This window comes from Hordeum vulgare, chromosome 3H (assembly GCF_904849725.1).
Source record: "Hordeum vulgare subsp. vulgare chromosome 3H, MorexV3_pseudomolecules_assembly, whole genome shotgun sequence".
NCBI classification, from domain to species: domain Eukaryota; kingdom Viridiplantae; phylum Streptophyta; class Magnoliopsida; order Poales; family Poaceae; genus Hordeum; species Hordeum vulgare.
The window spans coordinates 547379630-547398967 of record NC_058520.1 but is presented as its reverse complement, the minus strand read 5'-3'; the positions used below and the strand labels follow the sequence as shown (position 1 = coordinate 547398967).

Below are 19338 nucleotides of genomic sequence, written 5' to 3'. Positions count from 1 at the left end.
CTCGCCCCAGCCCCGTCGCCGCCACCGACCAGTTCCGGCGCCTCCTCCCGTACCTGCGCCTACCCATGCCGCCGGCCTCATTGCTGCCAGGCCACCGCAGCTTCCCCGACCCCAATCCGCAGTCGCCGATCAGCTTCGTCATCCACGCCCGCAAGTTGTTCGACATTTTGCCTCATGGTACAAATGGACTGCGCCTATGAGTTATTTTTTTTCATAATGTTCTGTGCGACTCCAACTATTCCTCATCCGATGATGAGGAGATGTTGCTTGCCGTGTTGGTCCATGACTACCTTAATAGGTAGCGGCCGTTGTTTCGGGGCTTGATTTCGGGGAATGTTACGGTGTTGAATCGCAACCGAGAGAGCGACCGTTTTCTTTTACGGAAGGACTACATTGACACAATCAATCTGGTGTTCAAACATCAAAAATTCCGGCGTAGTTTCCGTATGCCTAGGCATGTTTTCAACCGAATTCGGGAGGGGGTGGTCAGATACGATGACTACTTCGAGTGCAAAGAGGATGCCATTGGAAAGATTGGCTTCTCATCTTATCAGAAATGCACTGCAGCCATCCGGATGCTTGCTTATGGAGTATCCGGTGATCTTATCGATGAGTATGTACGTATGAGTGAGTCTATGTGCCTAGAGTCATTGTACAGATTATGCAAGGCTGTGGTTGTTGTGTTTGGCCCTGAGTACTTGAGAGAGCCGACTGCTGCACACACAACCCGCTTGTTGGCGCCAATGCCAGCCGGGGCTTCCCAGGGATACTTGGCAGCATAGACTGCATGCACTAGGAGTGGAAGAAATGTCCTTTTGCTTGGCAAGGCCAGTACAAGGGCAATGTCAAGGCTTGCACTGTCATACTTGAGGTCGTGGCCTCTCAAGATCTCTGGATCTGGCACTCTTTCTTTGACATGGCCAGCGCACAATGATATCAACGTGCTTCAACGATCGTCGGTGTTTGCAAGGCTTGCCGACGGCAACAGCCCGCCGGTCAGTGTTAACATCAACGGTCACAACTACAACAAAGGATACTATCTAGCTGATGGAATCTATCCACAGTGGACCACTATTGTGAAGACAATCTCCAACCCCGTCTGAGAGAAGAGGAAAAGATTTGCCCAAGAGCAAGATAGTGCTAGGAAGGATGTCAATCGTGCCTTTGGTGTTCTGCAATCTTGATGGGGCATAGTTTGGTATCCTGCTAGAACTTTGAGCATCAAGAAGTTGTGACAAGTAATGACCGCTTGTGTGATCATGCATAATATGATCGTAGAGGATGAACGTTCGGAACGTCTCCATGATCAAGGATTTGAGTTTCAGGGTGACAATGTGGTGCCTCAGCATAGCGGAGCGGCATCATTTGCACAGTTCATCCAATTTCATCATGAAATACGTGATTGGGAAACCATATTGAGTTGCAAGATGATTTGGTTGAGTATATGTGGCATCATGTTCGCAACCAATAGGTGTGTCTTTTAGACAATTTAATTTTGGGAAAATCTAACTAACAGCGCCGCATCTCGGCGGCACCGTACGGCCGCTGAGCAAGCATGCAATACGATTCTCTTCATAATGCATGCGTGCATGCATGCAATGATTCATCTCTAAATGATCGAAATTCAAGAACTTTTATCTCTTAAACCGTTAATTCGATCGATGATCCGTTTTTGCTGTTGACTTTGTTTCGACGAAATCTTCAAAACTAGATCCCATGTTGATATGTTTCGACAACTTTTTTTTACTCGTACTTACCACATTTGTTTCACTTATTTGTCATATTAGTAAGTACTTACTTGTCTGATAAAAAATAACTTAATCGCCATATTTTTTTGAAAATTGCATATAAATATGACATATCGACATAATCATACTAACAAACACAAACAACTTTTTATAGGCAATTACGCGCGAAAATATGACAACTCAACATATTTAAAACCGACCATAAGAAATCTTTTTTGATCATCGTTTGTAATATGTCAACTCGGCATTGTTAAACTAACAAGCACACAAAATAGTTTTCTGACAAAGTTGTATGTAAATACGACAAGTTAGCATATTTAAATTGACAAACACAACCTATTACATGCTTTTTTATATCATGCATAATAGAAACTGCTACAAGGCTTTATACGAAACAATATTAAAAAGTGGCAATCAAGTTATTTTTCTCACACAAGTAAGTGGTTAATAATATGGCAAGTGAGGTCAAAAAATGTGGCAAGTATGAACCGAAAAAATAATTGCCAGAACATGTCGACATGAGACCTAGTTTCGAAGAACTCGTCGCGAGAAAGTCAATGGTGAAAACAGATCATCGATTGACTTAACGGTTTTGTAGATAAAACTTTTTGAATTTCAAACATCAAAGAGAATTGTTGCGTTGTATGCTTTTTTCTTGCGCTGCTAGCCTGCCATTGCATGTTGCTCTTTTTATATTTCTTGCAATGAATGCGTGCACATAATTTATGTTCATGCATGTGGCTAGTTTTCGTGGCAATTAAGCATGCATGTTGCTACTTTTTGTGGCAATTAAGCATGCACGTGGCTACTTTTCGTGGCAATTAGGCAATTAGCAGACGTGGTACAGCCGCCGCACCGAAAGAGATAAGTGCGGCGCCGCTGTGTAGTCCTGTCCTTTAATTTTTATTGGGCTTGTAAAACTTTACTATATTTTATTTCGGTTGTGAACTATGCTATTTCATTTGCTTTTGAAAATTATGTAAAATGCTTGTATTTGTTAAAACCGATGGTTAGTCGGTCACGTGGATAAATATGGGTCGACGCGTTGAACGCGACCGGGCGAATACAGAACCGACGGATGACCTAAACAGACGAAAAACACACAAAATCGTTGTCCGTTTGAGTCGACCTGTTAAAGTTGCCATAACAAATAGATTTAATTTTTAAAGAGAAAAAAGATTTTCTCCGGCCTCTACATTAAAATGATGCATGCGGCCATTCTAACAAACAAGACGTGGATGGATAATTTGGATCGGGGGGCTGGAGTTGCTGTGAGTGGCAGAAAACCTCCCGTTAATCTGTTCGGCTGTCCCTTCCAATCACACGGTCCCGGACTACTACTGTGCGAGTACTCCTGTACTGTGCGCATAGGCGCGACAGGAGTACGTGCTAATAGCTCACACCTAATCCCCTTGCAAAAGCCACGTTTCGACGCCCAAAGGCGCCGATCATGAATTCATGATGGTGCCCTTTCAATCAATCACTCCACTGATTCCCTCGCCACCATGGTAGAGTATTGTGATGCTCGGCATCCGATGCCCTACCTTTCTTCTCGTCCTCCTTATCTCCCGGCATAATATCATACTCCGTGTGAGGTGTGACCCTCTTCCTCGGCTCCCCTGTTCCTATCTCTCTCGAAGCTCCGCGGCGCGATGCATGACTGGGCGCCGGCGATCATAGCGACGACACTGTTCGCCCTGCTGTGCCCGGGAGGGATCCTCCAGCTGCCCGGCCGGCAGCGGACGGTCGACTTCATGAACCTCAGGACCAGCTGTCTGTCCATCCTCGTCCACGCCGTCATCTACGGGGTGCTGCTCATGCTCTTCGTCGTCATCTTGCCGGCTCATCTCTACGTCTGATCTTATCTTACTATGTGTGCTTCATGGCGCTTCTTATTCTCTCTCTGCTTTTCCTATGTACTCTAGTACTCGAGTTTGGTTTAGTAAAACTAGATGCTCAGAGGATGCATAATTCTGTTTTGCGCGTGTGTATCGCTGAGCTTCCGTTTTGGACTCGTAAAAGAATAATTCTTATCTGACATCTGAGCTTCCGCTATTTTCAGGCGAATGATGTTCTTTTGGCCAGTTAAGATAATTCTTATGGAGTGAAATTTATATTATTTCAGATGTCTATTACGGTAGTTTTTGGTTTTTATTTCTTAACTTTTCGACCGATGTATGAGCACTGTGAGCACTATGTCCGACTGCCAGTAATATGCTACCAAATACAGGTATCATGTTCAGAAACCAGGCAAATTAGAGGTAACTTGGCAAGGCTGCAAACAGACATCTAGTAGGATTTATTCTAGTCCACAAACAACAAATAAGAGTACACAATACTAACTTCCGAAACAAAAGTACAGACTATACTTAAGTGACAACAAACGTTTAGTATATAAATATTCTTATAGCTAGTCGGAAGGCCACTGACTATTTTGCCTTGACGACGGTCACAGGGCAAGATGCATTCGACAAGACGTAGTTCGTCACACTTCCCAGCAGGATCCTGCAGCCAAATGATAACTGACAAGATGAGAAAAGGATGATCCTGCAGCCAAATGATAACCGGGGTGTTCTGCATGTTTCATGTCGTAACGAGCATAATGCTCGTCCACGTTTACACTTTTCTGGTCAATGGCACGCATGTTCTGATATTATTCACAATAAAAATAACATAGATGACATATAAATAAAAAATATGATGTGGTAGCTAATTAATAAAAAAACAAAAATTAAGTAACATAACTAATTATTTATACTATGCATAACATCACATATATCAAGACAAAATGATTTTATAAGGTAATAAATGAAAATCTCAATGTTACAATTCTTATGTTACTATCCATTATGAAGATTCTCCTGCTGTCACGACTTAGAAGATGCGCATAAGCGATCTCTAGAACGAAGATGAATCTTGATTGTCTATAAATTTTTTACACGCGCTCACACATAACCACACGACGCCTAATTATTTGAGAAGATAATGTATAGTACTCCCTCCGTCTCGATCTCCGTCTCGATGTATAGGTCATCTTAGGTTGTGCACCGTGATCAAGACGGAGAGGAAAACAAGAAAATTAATGTGATTTTGTTAACTAATACCATTGCATGCAATGAACTGACCACTGCATGTCGGGTTAGTTAGTCTCAAGTCATTAAAAACATACACGTCTCACGTCTCTTATTGGTTGATTCCTTTATTCATGTCAAAAAACAAAAAACGTTATAAAAGTTAATGCACCGTGCCTAAGTGTTTTGGGATTATTTGGTTTTCATAAGATGACTTATACACTCAAACGGAGGGAGTAAGTCACACAACCACTAAACAAGGAATTCATGCAACCTACTAGTACTTCTAATTAACCAAACCGTAAATATCACGTGTCTTAATCCTTTTTTAACCTGAAAATGCATGTAACCGGAACCGCGTCTTCTAAAACGTGACGAAAGGAATAGTAACTTAGACTGATAATATATATATGTTACTACTCTATGTTACTTTTCATTATGGATAGTCTGATGTAAGTGCATGTAAGTGCGTTTTATAATGCTATAAACACCTTCAAGGCATAGTTTTCTGGTGAGTGTCGTTTGTGAATGTATCCGCCAGGAACGGAACTACCAAACAGATGAAAGCTATGCCATTTCTGAGCATAGCAGATAGAAGCAGAACTAATAGCAAACTGAAAGCTTTCAGAAACTGCATGGTAATGCTTATCGGACCTCTGAATCTGGCCAAGACCACGGCTGCCCATGACAAGCGACTCGAGGTTGAGCTCCCCCACTGCCTCGCACACCTTCTCCCTCGGATCGCCCCAGTACAGCTTGAGCACAACGGACAACTGATCGAGCACGTAGCATGATGAATCCCATATCAACTTGGAGACAGGGAAAAAAAGAGCGAGCAATGGCAGAGGCACAAAACGAGAGCGAGCAATGGCAATGGCAGAGGCAGAGACAGAGCGCACCTCCTTCTCCCGGGACACCGCGTCGAGCATGTCGAGCACCTCGGCGTCGTCGGGGATGTCGTAGCGCTGCCGTATCGCCGTGTCCTTCAGCTCCTCGAGCGGGATGAGAGCTGCGACGGACCGACGGATGAATCGGGCAAATGCGAGTGATTGGATGCACGGGACGTGTGCAATGCAACGCAGGAGTGAGTGAGAGGGTGCGGTCTTGATCTTGTTCTTACGGGATCCGGAGTGAGACCAGAGGACGTGCTTGGCCTCGTCACGGCCGTGGTGCTCGATGTGGAGGAGGACGAGGGTGTCGCCCTTGCGGAGGAGGTTGTCGGCCGCCCACCGCAGCGCCTTCTTGCTGCTCGCCGAGAAGTCCATCGCCACGCCGATCTTGCGCTCGCCCATGGCGCACCGCTCCGTCCGGCTACGGCTGATCGGAGCAGGCTAGCCGCGCGTGATCTCGTGTCGATGTGGTTCGGTCTCTGCTCCGCTCCTCCCGATCGCGGCTTCGCCATGGCCTTGTGGTGGCGGGCTTGGCGCGCGACGAGCGGTGCGCCGGTGCGCGCGGGGTTCCGCACGTGCATACGTAGTACGATTTGTTCGCCATATGGTCCTCGCAGTTGCCACTTTGCAAGAGAGTGGCGCGCCAGACGGAGGACGACGTGATCACGATCTGGACACTCGTCTCTCTTTTTTCATGCCCAGTGCGCTGGCCGGAAATCTATTTTCCTTTGGGGTTGTTCCTTAGGGATGATTGGCCCTGCGTTTCCTATTTATGGGAGCAACTAGTTGAGAAGCCCTCTCTTACAAGCAATCAAACAATCACTTTCATGCCTCACATATTTTCAACCCTCACCAAGTATCCTACTTTAAGTGTTCCCTTTGGATATATTTTTTCGCACATGTTTTTCGCTTTTTAGATCGATTTTTTTTTCGGCGTTTTTTGGTGTTTCGATTTTTCATCGGTATTTCATAGATTTTGGGCGAAAAACATAATTCAAAAAAATGTGTGAAAAACATGTTTTCTTTTTTTCGTGAGAGACACGGTTTTGATTCGCGAGAGACACGGTAGTGCCACTCGAAAAAAAAAATGTTTTCTGTTTGATTTTTTTTGAGAGGTATGGTTTTGCTTTCGTGAGAGACATGATTTTGTCTTCACGAGAGGCACGACCGTGCCTATTGAAAAGTGGAAAAAAATGTGTTTTCTACTTTTTCCCATGAGAGGCACGGTTTTGCCCCCACGATAGGCATGGTTGTGCCTCTCGAAAAGGAAAAAAACGTATTTTTTTACGAGAGGTACGGTTTTACTTCCGCGAGAGACACGAAAAAAAAGTGTTTTCTATTTTGTTTTTCTATCGTGAAAGGCATGGTTTTTTCGTCCGGTTTTTTGTGGAAAAAAACATTAAAACCTATCAACATGGGATCTAGTTTTAAATATCTCGACGTGATAAAACCAAACGATGAAAACGGTTCATTATTTGAACGCACGGTTTAAAGATAAATGTTTCGAAAATACATAGCTACGAAAAAAGACAACTTGCATGTTGCGACAAGTGTCTGGCATGCAGTACGCCAGTTGTCGCAACCTGAATATGTAAGAGTGATCTTTCAAAGATGTACACTTCAATTAATAATTTCGTCTATTTAACGTTGTGTATATCTATTTCCCACGAATCGCCGGTGTTTCCTATTTAGTGCTGCAGGCCTGCCGGTGTTTCCTATTTAGCGCTGCAGGCCTGCAGCTGTCAGCGCTGGGCTTGCCCAACCACCCTCTTATTCTCTTGTTTCTTAAAAGTTAGAACACCCGCAAAAAGTCGCATCAACCAAAAACCTCCACATTCATCTACGCTTCACTAACCACACCAACACAAGGGCTCCTTTGATACAAAGGAATTCTATAGGATTTTTGAAGGATTGAAACCCTTAGAATTATTTCCTACGTTGGTCCTTTGGATCATAGGATTGAATCCCATAGGAATTTTTCCTATGGAATCTTTTGTACTACATTTCATAGGATATCTAACATCCACTCCAACTTCTTTTTACAATTCTTTTATTTTTCTTGTGGCATCAAACACTCCTTACTAATTCTATAGGGTTCAAATAGACATGCCACTTCAATCCTCTATTTTTCCTATTCCTGCGTTTTGAAAATTCTGCGAATCAAAGAGGCCCTTAGCCTGTTGTGATAAATTACGTATCTTTTGATCTTTTCCACTTCTTTCTTCCCTTTTTTTCCCTTCCCCATATTAATATTCACATTTTTTTCTTCCTAAAACTTAAATTCATGAACTTCTTTTAAATTGATTTTCTTTTTCAAAACTGATTAGCTGTTTTTGAAACTAAATGAAAATTTCCATTTTATGATGAACTTATTATAAAATTTGAAGATTTTTTTCAAATTTGATGAACTTTTAAGAAATTTACTGAACTTTTTTTAAATTTGATGACCTTTCTTCAAAATTAATTAACTTTTTTGAAAATTCATGGTTATAATATTTTTTAATTTCTTTACAGATAATTAATACCGGATATATAACATGTATCTAGTGTACTACTTGAAGAAGGGTCAAAGAGAGTTTTTTTTCTAGTTAGTTGATAAGTAAACTGGTTGGTCCGGATAAGTAAACTGATTGGTCCTGTGTTCAAAGCCCTGTTCTCTCATTTTTTTGTGGGTCATGTTCCAAAATCATTAATTGAGGAGTACATATTTCAAAAATTATTTTCTTCTTTTCAGGTTGCAACAAGTGCACACTACATGTGTATCACTTGTCGTAATCATGTAGTTTTCCCTTTTTTCGTAGATATATATTTTAAAAATGTTTTATCTTCTAAACTTTGCGTCCAAATCTCGAACCGTTTTTACCGTTGGGTTTTTTGCGTCGAGATCTTCGAAACTATATCTCATGTTGATTGGTTTTGATTGAAAAAAATTCACAAAAAAACGAACCAAAAAAATCGTGCCTCTCTCAATGGGAAAAAACAGAAAACATGTTTTTCCCGTGTTTTTTTAATTTTCGAGAGGCAAGGCCGTGCCTCTCACAAGACAAAAATCGTGCCTCTCGTGAAAACAAAACAATGCCTTTCACAGAAAAAATACATATTTTTTTTCTTTCCGGGAGGCACGGACATGCCTCTCACGAAGGCAAATGTGTGCCTCTTGCGAAAGTAAAACTGTGCCTCTCGTGAAAACAAAACAGTGCCTCTCACGGAAAAAATACACGTTTTTTTCTTTCCGGAAGGCACGGGCATGCCTCTCACGATGGCAAATTTGTGCCTCTTGCAAAAGCAAAGCTGTGTCTCTCGCAAAAAAACGCGTATTTTCTTCGCCGTACCTCTCACGGAAGCAAAACCGTGTTTCTCGCAAAAAAAACTGAAAACGCATTTTTACACAAAGAAAACAATTTGATTTTTTTTCGTCAAAAGACTAAGAAAGACGGATGAAAACCAAAACTCAAAAAATAAAAATATAAAACAATCTAAAAAGCCGAAGACACGTGCGCAAGAATAAAAAAATATTTAAATAAATCGATCAAAGCGTGACACGTGGTGGTGGCCGAGAACGCGCCAAATAATGACGTCTGGGATTGCTTGCTGAAAGGCTTTCAAAGAAACATTCGCTAACTACTACCTCCCGTCATGTTCTCCCATACAAAATACGGAGCTGGATTCTTTTTCTTTTCTTCAGCAGGTTGTCGGGCCGGCCACCATGATATCTGGGCGCTCGCTTGCTGCTTCTATAGGTTCCCGAAATCACTGATTAATAAGGGTATCCATTGCAAACGTAAGTCCTAGTGTGTCACTTTTCATAAACTGAGAGTTTTTTCTTTTTTTCGTACATATCTTTTTAAAAATGTTTTATCTCTGAACCTTGTATCCAAACTAGATTATTTTTATTATTCGATTTCTCGCGTTGAGATATTTAAAATTAGATCCTATACAAATAGATTTTGATGAAAAAAATTCAATAAGAAATTGGAAAAGGGTGAATAAAACGGAAATAAAATAAAACCCGGAGAAAACTTGTAAACAGAATAATGACTGAAAACCGAGGTGTTATGATTTCCTTTTTATTGAGACGCACATATACAGGAAGCACATGCTATGGTTTTAAATTTTCAGAAAGTACTTTTGTGTTTTCGCAAAAGTGCAATGATTATAAAAAGTACACTGTCAAAACCAAGAAAATGCCTTTCCGCAAAAGAAATCAAGCAAATGGCGAAAAGGTGACCCACACACTCCCAAAAAATTGAATGAAACTAAAAAACAGGGCGGCGGCAGGGTCACTTGGCATTCCCTAGGCCCAAGAGAGTGACCTCTACGGGAGCCTTCGAAAAGAGCACTCTCGCATAAGTAGGAGGACCCCCTCAAAGAAAAATATAAGTAGGAGGAAAGTGAGATACCCCCCCTCCCCCCCCCCCCCCCCACACACACACGCGCGCGCTTTCATCCGACACATGTGCGATTGTGGAGCGCCAATATTTTATCCAATTTTCTTCTCTCATTTTTTTGCTTTCTTAACTTCGAACAAATGTTACGGGTCCTTAATTCGAAAAACACTGTTTGAGATTAGAAACACGGTGCAATATTTTTAAAAATATCATTAAAAACAAAAAATCTTCACAATTTGACCAAAGTTTTAAATTGCAAAAAACGTTTCTGATTTTTTTCAAATTTCAAAATTAATATTTCAACTAAAAAACAAATGTCAGTAATTTGATTACATATCCGTAATTTCCATAAAATTTTCACGAGTCCAAGAAATTGTATCAAAGTTCAAAAATATTATCTGATTATAAACGGCTATGAATTTGAAAAATGTTCCCCGATTTGAAAAAACTCATGATTTTTAAGTGTAAATAGAAGGAAAAATAAAAATAAAAAATCAGAAAAAATAATGGAAAACACAAAACAACCACGACTAGAAAAGTTCTATAACCTTCCAAAAACCAAAAATGGAGCTAGTTAGGCCAGCCCGAGTGCACATAGCGGCAACACGGTGGGGTCTGCGATAGATCACTGTCCAGCGGCCTACACGGTTATGCAGTAAGTCTCTATCTAGTCTTTTTTCTGTTTTGTTTCAGTTATTGAAATAATTTATGTTTTTTCGTATAAACATAATTCTGTGTTAAAATGGTCATTTGAAGAAATACATGAAGTTGTTTTTGAATACGTAAATATTTTCTTTATAATTTGTGGAAATACTTAAAATTACTTGAATTTTTTTAAATAAATATAAATGGTTAAATAATTTCAAATTTACGTGAAATGTTGTATAAAGCTATACAAATATTTCTATTGATACTGCATGAGAATTTTAAGAACAATTCCATGATTTGTAAAAGAGTTCATAACATACTAAAATTTATTCGCCATACATTTTGAAGAACCTTAAGAATCTAGTCTAACCCGTAAAAACCCATCAGAAGACCCAGCTAAAAACCCTAAACGCACTAGTATCAAGAGACGGGCATGTTGGCTTTTGCACTCTTATTATCTAGCGCAGTGGGTGTCACATATGATTTATCAAGCACAAATACTCTGTTCCGCTCACGAGCAGTAGAAGGTTGGTAAGCATTCTTGAGATGACATAATGACATAAGCGAAAGGAGAATCACGCCATCTGGTTTCATTTGAATGACATTGAAATTGGATGCGAAGACTGCACCGTCCCCCCGTCGTCTTGTGAGGTGCAATCATGCAATTAGGATGACCTGGCTCCCACTAAGATCGTCGTCGATTTGCCTTATCTCCCATGGCCTTAGGGCTATGGAGGAGTGGTGAACCTCTATACTTTGCTGGTTGTAGGGCTTCTACTTTATTTTAAATGTTTTCTTTAGTTTTGTTCGGACTTGGGTCATGTTCAGAAAGTCGAGGTGGTGGTGGCTCTTCGAAGGTGGAATAAGGTTTTTTCAACATACCCTCCGTTCTGGCGGTGCGTCTAGCATCGTCGAAGGACGTGTGGAGCTGTGTTTTCAACTGGTCTTGTGGGCTTCGATTGACGTTTGTCTTTGATGGGTCTTTCCAATCTTCATTCGTATGTCTACAAGTTAGCTCCTTTCTATGATTCTCATCATTGGACGACGGTTGTTGTCCTGTCCTATAGACCTGGATGTAATTTTGGTTACTTCTCATACTCCTTAATTAAGAAAAAAGAGGAATGCAAAGGCCTAAAAGGCCCAACATACTTCTAATTCCAAAATGGGCCGAGCAGCTTGTGAAGTTGAGGACTTCTGTTTTTATGAAAAAAAACTTGTCAAATCTTGGAACATGCGCAAACTTTCTATTTCCTTTGTTTCTAAATATATTTTATTTTAAAAGGTTTTAATATAGACTGCATACGAACGTATATAAATCTATTTTAGGGTGTAGATTTTTTATTTTATTTTATATGCAATTCATATTGAAATATTTAAAAACTTATATTTAAAAACCGAGGGAAAACTTATATAGTTGAGGTATAAGCGACAGAGGGTCAAAGATAACACACCAAACTTATCTACAAGAAAAGCGTCGTGTGTGGTAGGAGATACGGACGAGCCGCGAGCGTCTCCATCAGGGTACGACGGTCGCTCACCGGCTCAAGTCGTCCATCATCGTGCGTCTGGGTTTCGACGGCGGCCCGTCCTCACTCCGGTCAACGTCGCGGCATCGTTTGGATCGGGCGAGCTGTTCCAGCTGAAGAGAGTAATAAATGCTTGACGCGCACCGCCGGTCACCGGCGTCACTGTCGGCGAAAAACCGGTGCCCAATCATCCGAGCTCGATCGTCCTCGCCGCCGGGTGCAGTAGTTTTCGCCGGCGAGGTTGGGTTTGCCGGATGGGCAAGCTCGCACCAACCCGCCGCGGTTAAGCTTGCTGGGTCGACCACGCAACGCGCCGTGGCCATGCCTTCTCGAAACTCGTGATGGGCTTGAAATCTGAACGACCGAATGCGACCAGTGGTTTGTCGTACGACGGGAGGAGCCATCTTGGATCAGTTACCGTGTCGCGATCTCTCCCTCTTCCCCTGTTGATTTTTGGCGAGTTTGCGTGGCTGATCGTGGGACGAGTCGGCGTTGGTGATGGTGTCCGTAGGGTGCTGGACGGGACAGGACAACCGGTTGGTTTTTTCGTAACCAAATTGTGCAGCGTGATGCGCACGGCGGGCGCGCGGTCTCTGCAGGTGCAACAGCTCCGAGGGGGCTGGTCTCCCGACCTTCCGGTGTTTCTGTCATATATTAGTACGGCTTGACTTATTTGTCATTCCACGAGTGGTGGTTTAGAGTAATGTAATGACTTGAGTCGCACTTCAACATAGCGTTTGTTGACGAATGATTCGTTCCTTTCTCAACTGCTCTGTTCGGCATACTTGTGCAGAAAAGCTGGGAGCCATTGGTTGCATATTTGGTGCGCGTAAGCTGCGCTTGTTTTCTCAAGAAAATCAACTGCGATTCTGCTACAAAATAATACGCTGGCACACTGCAACTGAGTTCTGCCGGGAGCTAACTTTACCAGACGATAAAGGAGATGTCTGACAAGCCTACAACGGGCTATTCCATATGATTTGTTATCTCATGTTCATCGTCACTAGATCGTTGTGGACACACATTGCCGCGTCCTTCTATGGAAACTACATAAATGTTTGTGAAAATCTTGATGGCACAAACATGAGAAAAAATGAATTACAATGCATTAGTAATAGACTGGACATATTTGATACTCTCTCCGTCATAAAAAACACTCTGATATTATGAGACGGAGGGAGTAAAATATTAACTTTGTCAAAACCAATACCCTTCGTCCGAAATCGTTTATCATAGAAATACATATATTTTGGGACGGAGGGAATAGCATGTAAATGGATAAATTGACATGTACATATTCGAAAGGGGAAAAGATGATTAACATTTCAAATTAAGATAGCATGCATATATCTAGAAATGGCATGCCACGACAAACTTGTGTATTATGCTCAATGTAAAACCATGCGGGGGTCGGGGCTTGTTTGCGGCATGGTTAGAGGTTTAAACCAACATGATTACCTCACAAATATAGATGAAACCAATCACATAAATTGATCAATTATTGGTTTGAGTATCCATAGCTAATCAGAAATTCCAACAATTTTATAAAAAATAGAAATTTGGTTCATCTAAAGAGCGAATGCATATACCATAGTGCTATTGGTTGTATCTAAAGGGCGGATGCATATACCGGTCTAGAAAACAAAGTTAGCAATGATTGTATCTTCGTAGCATAGTAGCCCATTAATCGAAGTAGGCATATCTATGAGGCTATGGCTTCCGAGGTTCACAAACTTGGGTACTGATCAAGGGCACCAAGTATACACACTCCACCCATTTTAGGCTAGTTTTATGTTACTTGTGCAATAGGTAATCACCTTTTTTTGTCTACTAGGTATGAAGCTTGCACATCTTCTTTAAACGTTTTCACTAATGGATTTAACTCAGTATACGTTGTTCTAGATACATACATAGCCTCTCTCTAATCTGCTACGATATGAGATTGTTAGACTCTTAGTGTCTAATATATTTACCGAAACATCCAATTTAACATTAATTATATAATCTGAAATAAAAAAAACTTGGGACAATAGCAAAGACATAAATATAAAATTAATGGGATAAGAGTTCATGAGTATTATGGAAAAAGTTAACTGTTATCATCATACCTTCTTTACCCCAAACTGCACAAATCCTCGGGTTGTTATTATTCCTTGGAGAAACAAATCAATTCTCCCCAAGGAGCAAAAACAAGGAAAGTATAATCGTTATTACTTGGTCATACGTATATCTATAAAGGAAACATAAATATATAGCTATAAAGGATGTTCGCCTTATGGCAGAAATATGCTTTTCGACACGTGGTACAGTAGCACCTAGATAATATCCCGCCTTGTTTGCTTGAATGACCTATGCATGTGAAAAAATACAACCTAAAACAATGGGTACACATGCAGAACCATAGTATTGACTTTTGAAGAACACAAGCAATGATGCAGAAACAAGAGAGGTGTACTAACCAAGTACCATAATTTGTGTGAGTTACACTAAATTGATCATGTGATGCATGAGTACAAAAGAAAAGCAACGAGATGTATCCCCCAAGGTAATCATAATATTATGTTGATACCACAAGACAACACATTTTTTCTGTGAGTATTCGTGCTCACCACACAATATCAATGTGTTCCTCTTGTGGGATGTCAGCTGAGACCGGATAGATAATATACCCTAGAACGTAGAAAGCATCTCCCGCCATTCCTTCTTCAAAAAAACATCCAATGGCGCATCCATTGACAAAGCTATGCCTCTCATGATCTTCAATGAGAGATCTGAAACAAGAAATTGCATTATATACAATGTCAGGAGCGAAGTTCATAAAAACATTGGTATGGAAAATTGACGAGCATAAAGAAAGCAAAGGGGTTCAGATAAATGGACCTTGTAGAAGGGTTACATAATTTTCTAGCAACGTGTATAAACTTGATGGATAACCTGGCGTGCATAGAAGATAGGAGCCTTTACATTACTAAAATTGTACAATAATGTTACTGGAGAAGTTAAGCAATAATGCATTCATACTGCAAGAACTGCCTATCATATTTTCCTCAATTTCAGATGCACAAGAAAAGAAGGCATTGAACCATTTCTCAAAAATGCAATAAATGTGATGCTCTAAGATATACCTTTAAAACAAACAAAAGAGAATGGAAGTTAGAAAAACACCACTAATTATATCCTTCCATTGGTTTAGCAAGATCACCATACCTTCTTGGTTTGTTAGGTGTTTAAAACTGCATTTTTTTTCAAATGATTTACCTAAAAATAACTTAAACAAGCATGACAAGAAATTCAGGGACATGGTGAACTTGCATCAATTGCTTCATGCATATTTTGTTTACCATTGGTAACATTTTCTCCCACTTTCGGGTACCCTATGAATATAAGCCATAAGGAACTTCATTTGTGTATGTAGAGTCTTCTAAGGAGCAAATATTGAGTTAAAGAAGAAGTAAGTTTTTACTCAGAAACACACCGTTGTTTGGAATCATAGTGGAAAACAAACAAAAAATCCTCCCTACGAATCAAGAAAGAATACTATGAAGATGCATACAAGGTTAGATCACATTGTTACCAACTTTGAATTGCAGTAGAAGAAGAGTTTGTGTAGTTCGTTCTTGAAGTCCCTCGAACCGTCCTCGAACAAAGATCGAAAGCACAATCTCTCTACGGATTGCATGCATACAAGGTCAACAATTTGGCACTGATTCACCGTCCAAAGCTAGACATCGCCGGAGAAATAGAGGAGGGAGGAAGAGCCTTGTGGCGTCCCTCTAATTTTTCTAGAGAAAGAAAACGAGTGAGGGCGCTCGAAATGGGAGAGAACTTGTGTCTCAATATGGGTGTTCCCTCACAAATATATAGGTGAAGTGGGCTAGCCGATTGGTGGAGGGGCTCCCCTCCCTTGGCACTCCGACATAAGAGGAGGAGGATTCCTCCAACACATAGTCACCCACTTAGCTTGTGGAGCAAGCTAAAGGGATGGGGCACCCTTATTTGGCCACTAGGCCTATGTGGTTGCCCCATAATAGGCTTTGGCCTATTTGGGCACTCCATGGAGCGTGGAATAATTTCAAGGGCTCCCGTTAAATATCACATCCCTCATATATTATTATTAGGTACTTCGGAACTCTTCCACCTTCCCAATTTAACCCGATTTTCTTCGAAAAGCTTCTAGTTTCCCCAAAACACTTCCGTTTTTTATCGAAACATTTTATCATCTTCAAAACTTTTTTGGTGATATTTTCTCACTCCTAACTCCAAAAGAACTCAAGAGATCGTAAACCCTTAAGCACGTGACCGTCCGGGTTTGGTGAAATATAGACGTAATTGAAACACTTATCGCTCTAGGATCAATAGCGGAACTATGTACATTCATATTGACCCATATACTCACACGAACGGTTATCGAGTGAAACTGTGGTTACTATGTGCTATTCCTTTTGCCTTGCAATACTTTACAAATTCCGAGGTGAGATATATCAACATCCCATGAGTCAAACACATGATCACAATGAATGTTTCCCTGCTACTGTTTTTGCTCTCTTTTCTCGTTATTATGTTCCGGCGTCGCGGTGAAGGAGTCACACTATATCTTGCCAAACGATGATGGATATTGTCACGAGGAGAGGGCCCTATGAAAGGACGAGGATGTTGCCTAAAGGGGGTGAATAGGTGCTTTCAAATAATTACGATTTAGGTTTGAACAAATATGAAATAAAACTAGCGTTTAATTTGTAAAGTGCAACACATAAATCAACCAGGCTCACCTATGTGGACCAACAACTTATGGTAAGCAAGATAAACAACTAAGTGATAGCAAGATATATAAAACAATACAACTATCACAAGGTAAAGTGCATAAGTATAGGGCTCGGGTAAGAGATAATCGAGGCACACGAAGACGACGATGTAGACCGAAGTTCACACCCTTGCGGATGCTAATCTCCGTTCGGTGTTGTGTGGAGGCACAATGCTCCCCAAGAAGCCACTAGGGCCACCGTAATCTCCTCATGCCCTCGCACAATGCAAGATGACGTGATTCCACTAAGGGACCCTTGAGGGCGGCCATCAAACCCGTATAATTGGCGCCCCTAGGGGGCTGTCAATGAACCCATACACTTTGGTAACCCTTGGGGACGGTCGTGAGAACCCGTAAAAATTTCTCAGGGCAATCTCCACAACCTATTTGGAGACCCTGACGCTTGCCTGGATCATTACACCACAATGATTGAGCTTCGAGGCACCACCAACCGTCTAGGACACCAAAGAATTCAAGAGGCACAGAGCTCTAGGGCACCCAAACACCCAAGAGTAATAGAATTCTCAAACTTCACTTCCATGTATCGCCCTGGAGAACTCAAACCGGTACAAATAATGCAATGGCAAGGTCACATGGAGAGCCCAAGTCCCTCGCTCTCAAATCCCACCAAAGCAACAAAAGCTATGGAGGAATATGAGAGGAAAATAATAAAGAGAACACAAAAACTCCAATATATAGATCTAAGGGGTTCCCCTTGCGAAGAGGAGAAAGTGATTGGTGGAAACTTAGATCTAGATGTCCTCTCTATTTTCCCTCGATAACTAGCAAGAATAATTGGAGATATTGCGAGTTAGCAAACTCAAAGTAGGTAAACAATAGGGGAAGAACACGAGCTCAAGAGATAGGGTCCATTGGGGAAAAAGACTCTTGTTATAGGTGGGGAAAATCCAACTGTTACCCCCTCAGCCCGCAGACGAGCAGTACTACCACTCATGGGAGCGGTACTACCGCTTGGGTGGATGTGCCTGGTGCACAGTGCAATGGCACAAGTCTACGAGGCAGTAGTGCTGTTGAAGCATTACTACCGCTCGCCCCTGCGGTACTACCACTGGAGTTGCGGTGCACGCAGGAGGAGAGGTAGTACCGAAGACGTGCTATCGCTTGAAAGAGTGGTACTACCACTTAAGAGCGATAGTGCCTTGACCTACTGTCGCTCCTATATCCTCTATGAGAGTTCCGAGTCCAGAAGGTTAGGTGGTAGTTGAGCGGTAGTAGCGGGCGACTACCACTTGTGAGCACGGTACGACCGCTTGGTACCTTCATGACCAGAACAAAGGAAACAGATGAATTCAGGAACAAGAGAACTCCCATAACTTGTGCAAATGAGCTCTGAATTGAGAAAACTCAAGCTTGGTGGATAGATGACGACCAATACTATCCAAAAAGTGAGAGCATGCCTATCCAAACAACAATTATATTAATAAGGGGCACGGGGAGTATGCCTATGATATAGAGGAGTTAAACCTCCACCACAAAACCACCGATATAAACTCCAACATCGGAAACATCATAGAAGATGCATATGAACTCCATTTTCGGTGAACTCAAGCTTGTCATGAAGATGACCATAAGCTCTAAAACTCACGAAGAGAAACACCAAAGAAGAACCAAGAAAGATGATGCAAGGATGCAAATGGTTTGAGCTCTCAACGAACAATACGATCAAGCTACTCACTCGAGAGGCCCCATTGATAGTACGACAATTGATCCTATAACCCGGTCTGTAAACTAACACCATGAGACCGTAAAATAGAAAACCTATCAAGGGCACACATTTGCCTTGCGCATAGTCCACTTGATCTAGATGATGACGATCTTTTCCTCCGCAAGATGGACCATATTTCTTGATTGCGCCGGCTCGATGAAGACTATAGATTTCTCCCCATACTCCACTATGGGTGAGCCACTCTTCGGCACAGCTTCACAAGTCCATTGTCACCACAATGGACGACAGGCTACAAGCATGATTTCTTCGTGATGCTTGTCTTGAACTTGCACACCTCAACCTTGATGATGATCACCACTTGATTTCGTCCTACATGGATTGTATGTGATCTTCCTTATGAAGCATGCCCATCAAAACATACCTAACCCCACAAAGAATACTCACAAAGATCATGAGTTAGTAATACGTTATCCCATCTTTTGGTCCCCAATGTATGACTTGACTTGTAGTTGGTACTAGATGACGAGAACTGTGTGAGTTATGATGCAGATACCTTTATGGATCTTTTTTTCATCTTGA

The 19338-nt window shown here is 41.5% G+C and overlaps 2 protein-coding genes across 2 annotated transcripts; one reads left to right on the top strand and one right to left on the bottom strand.

The window, feature by feature from the left end:
* The first annotated feature begins 3120 nt into the window (after window positions 1-3120).
* LOC123440529 lies at window positions 3121-3867 on the top strand. The gene has a single exon (XM_045117095.1). It carries the CDS (start codon window positions 3401-3403, stop codon window positions 3605-3607), a length of 207 nt encoding a protein of 68 aa, XP_044973030.1. The 5' UTR covers window positions 3121-3400; the 3' UTR covers window positions 3608-3867.
* A 157-nt stretch (window positions 3868-4024) lies between these two features.
* On the bottom strand, window positions 4025-6243 carry LOC123440528 (universal stress protein PHOS32-like). The gene is made up of 4 exons (XM_045117094.1): window positions 5940-6243; window positions 5719-5828; window positions 5474-5592; window positions 4025-4253 (listed from the first exon to the last, which is right to left on the bottom strand). Exons 1-4 carry the CDS (start codon window positions 6109-6111, stop codon window positions 4178-4180), a joined length of 477 nt encoding a protein of 158 aa, XP_044973029.1. The 5' UTR covers window positions 6112-6243; the 3' UTR covers window positions 4025-4177.
* Window positions 6244-19338: the final 13095 nt, after the last annotated feature.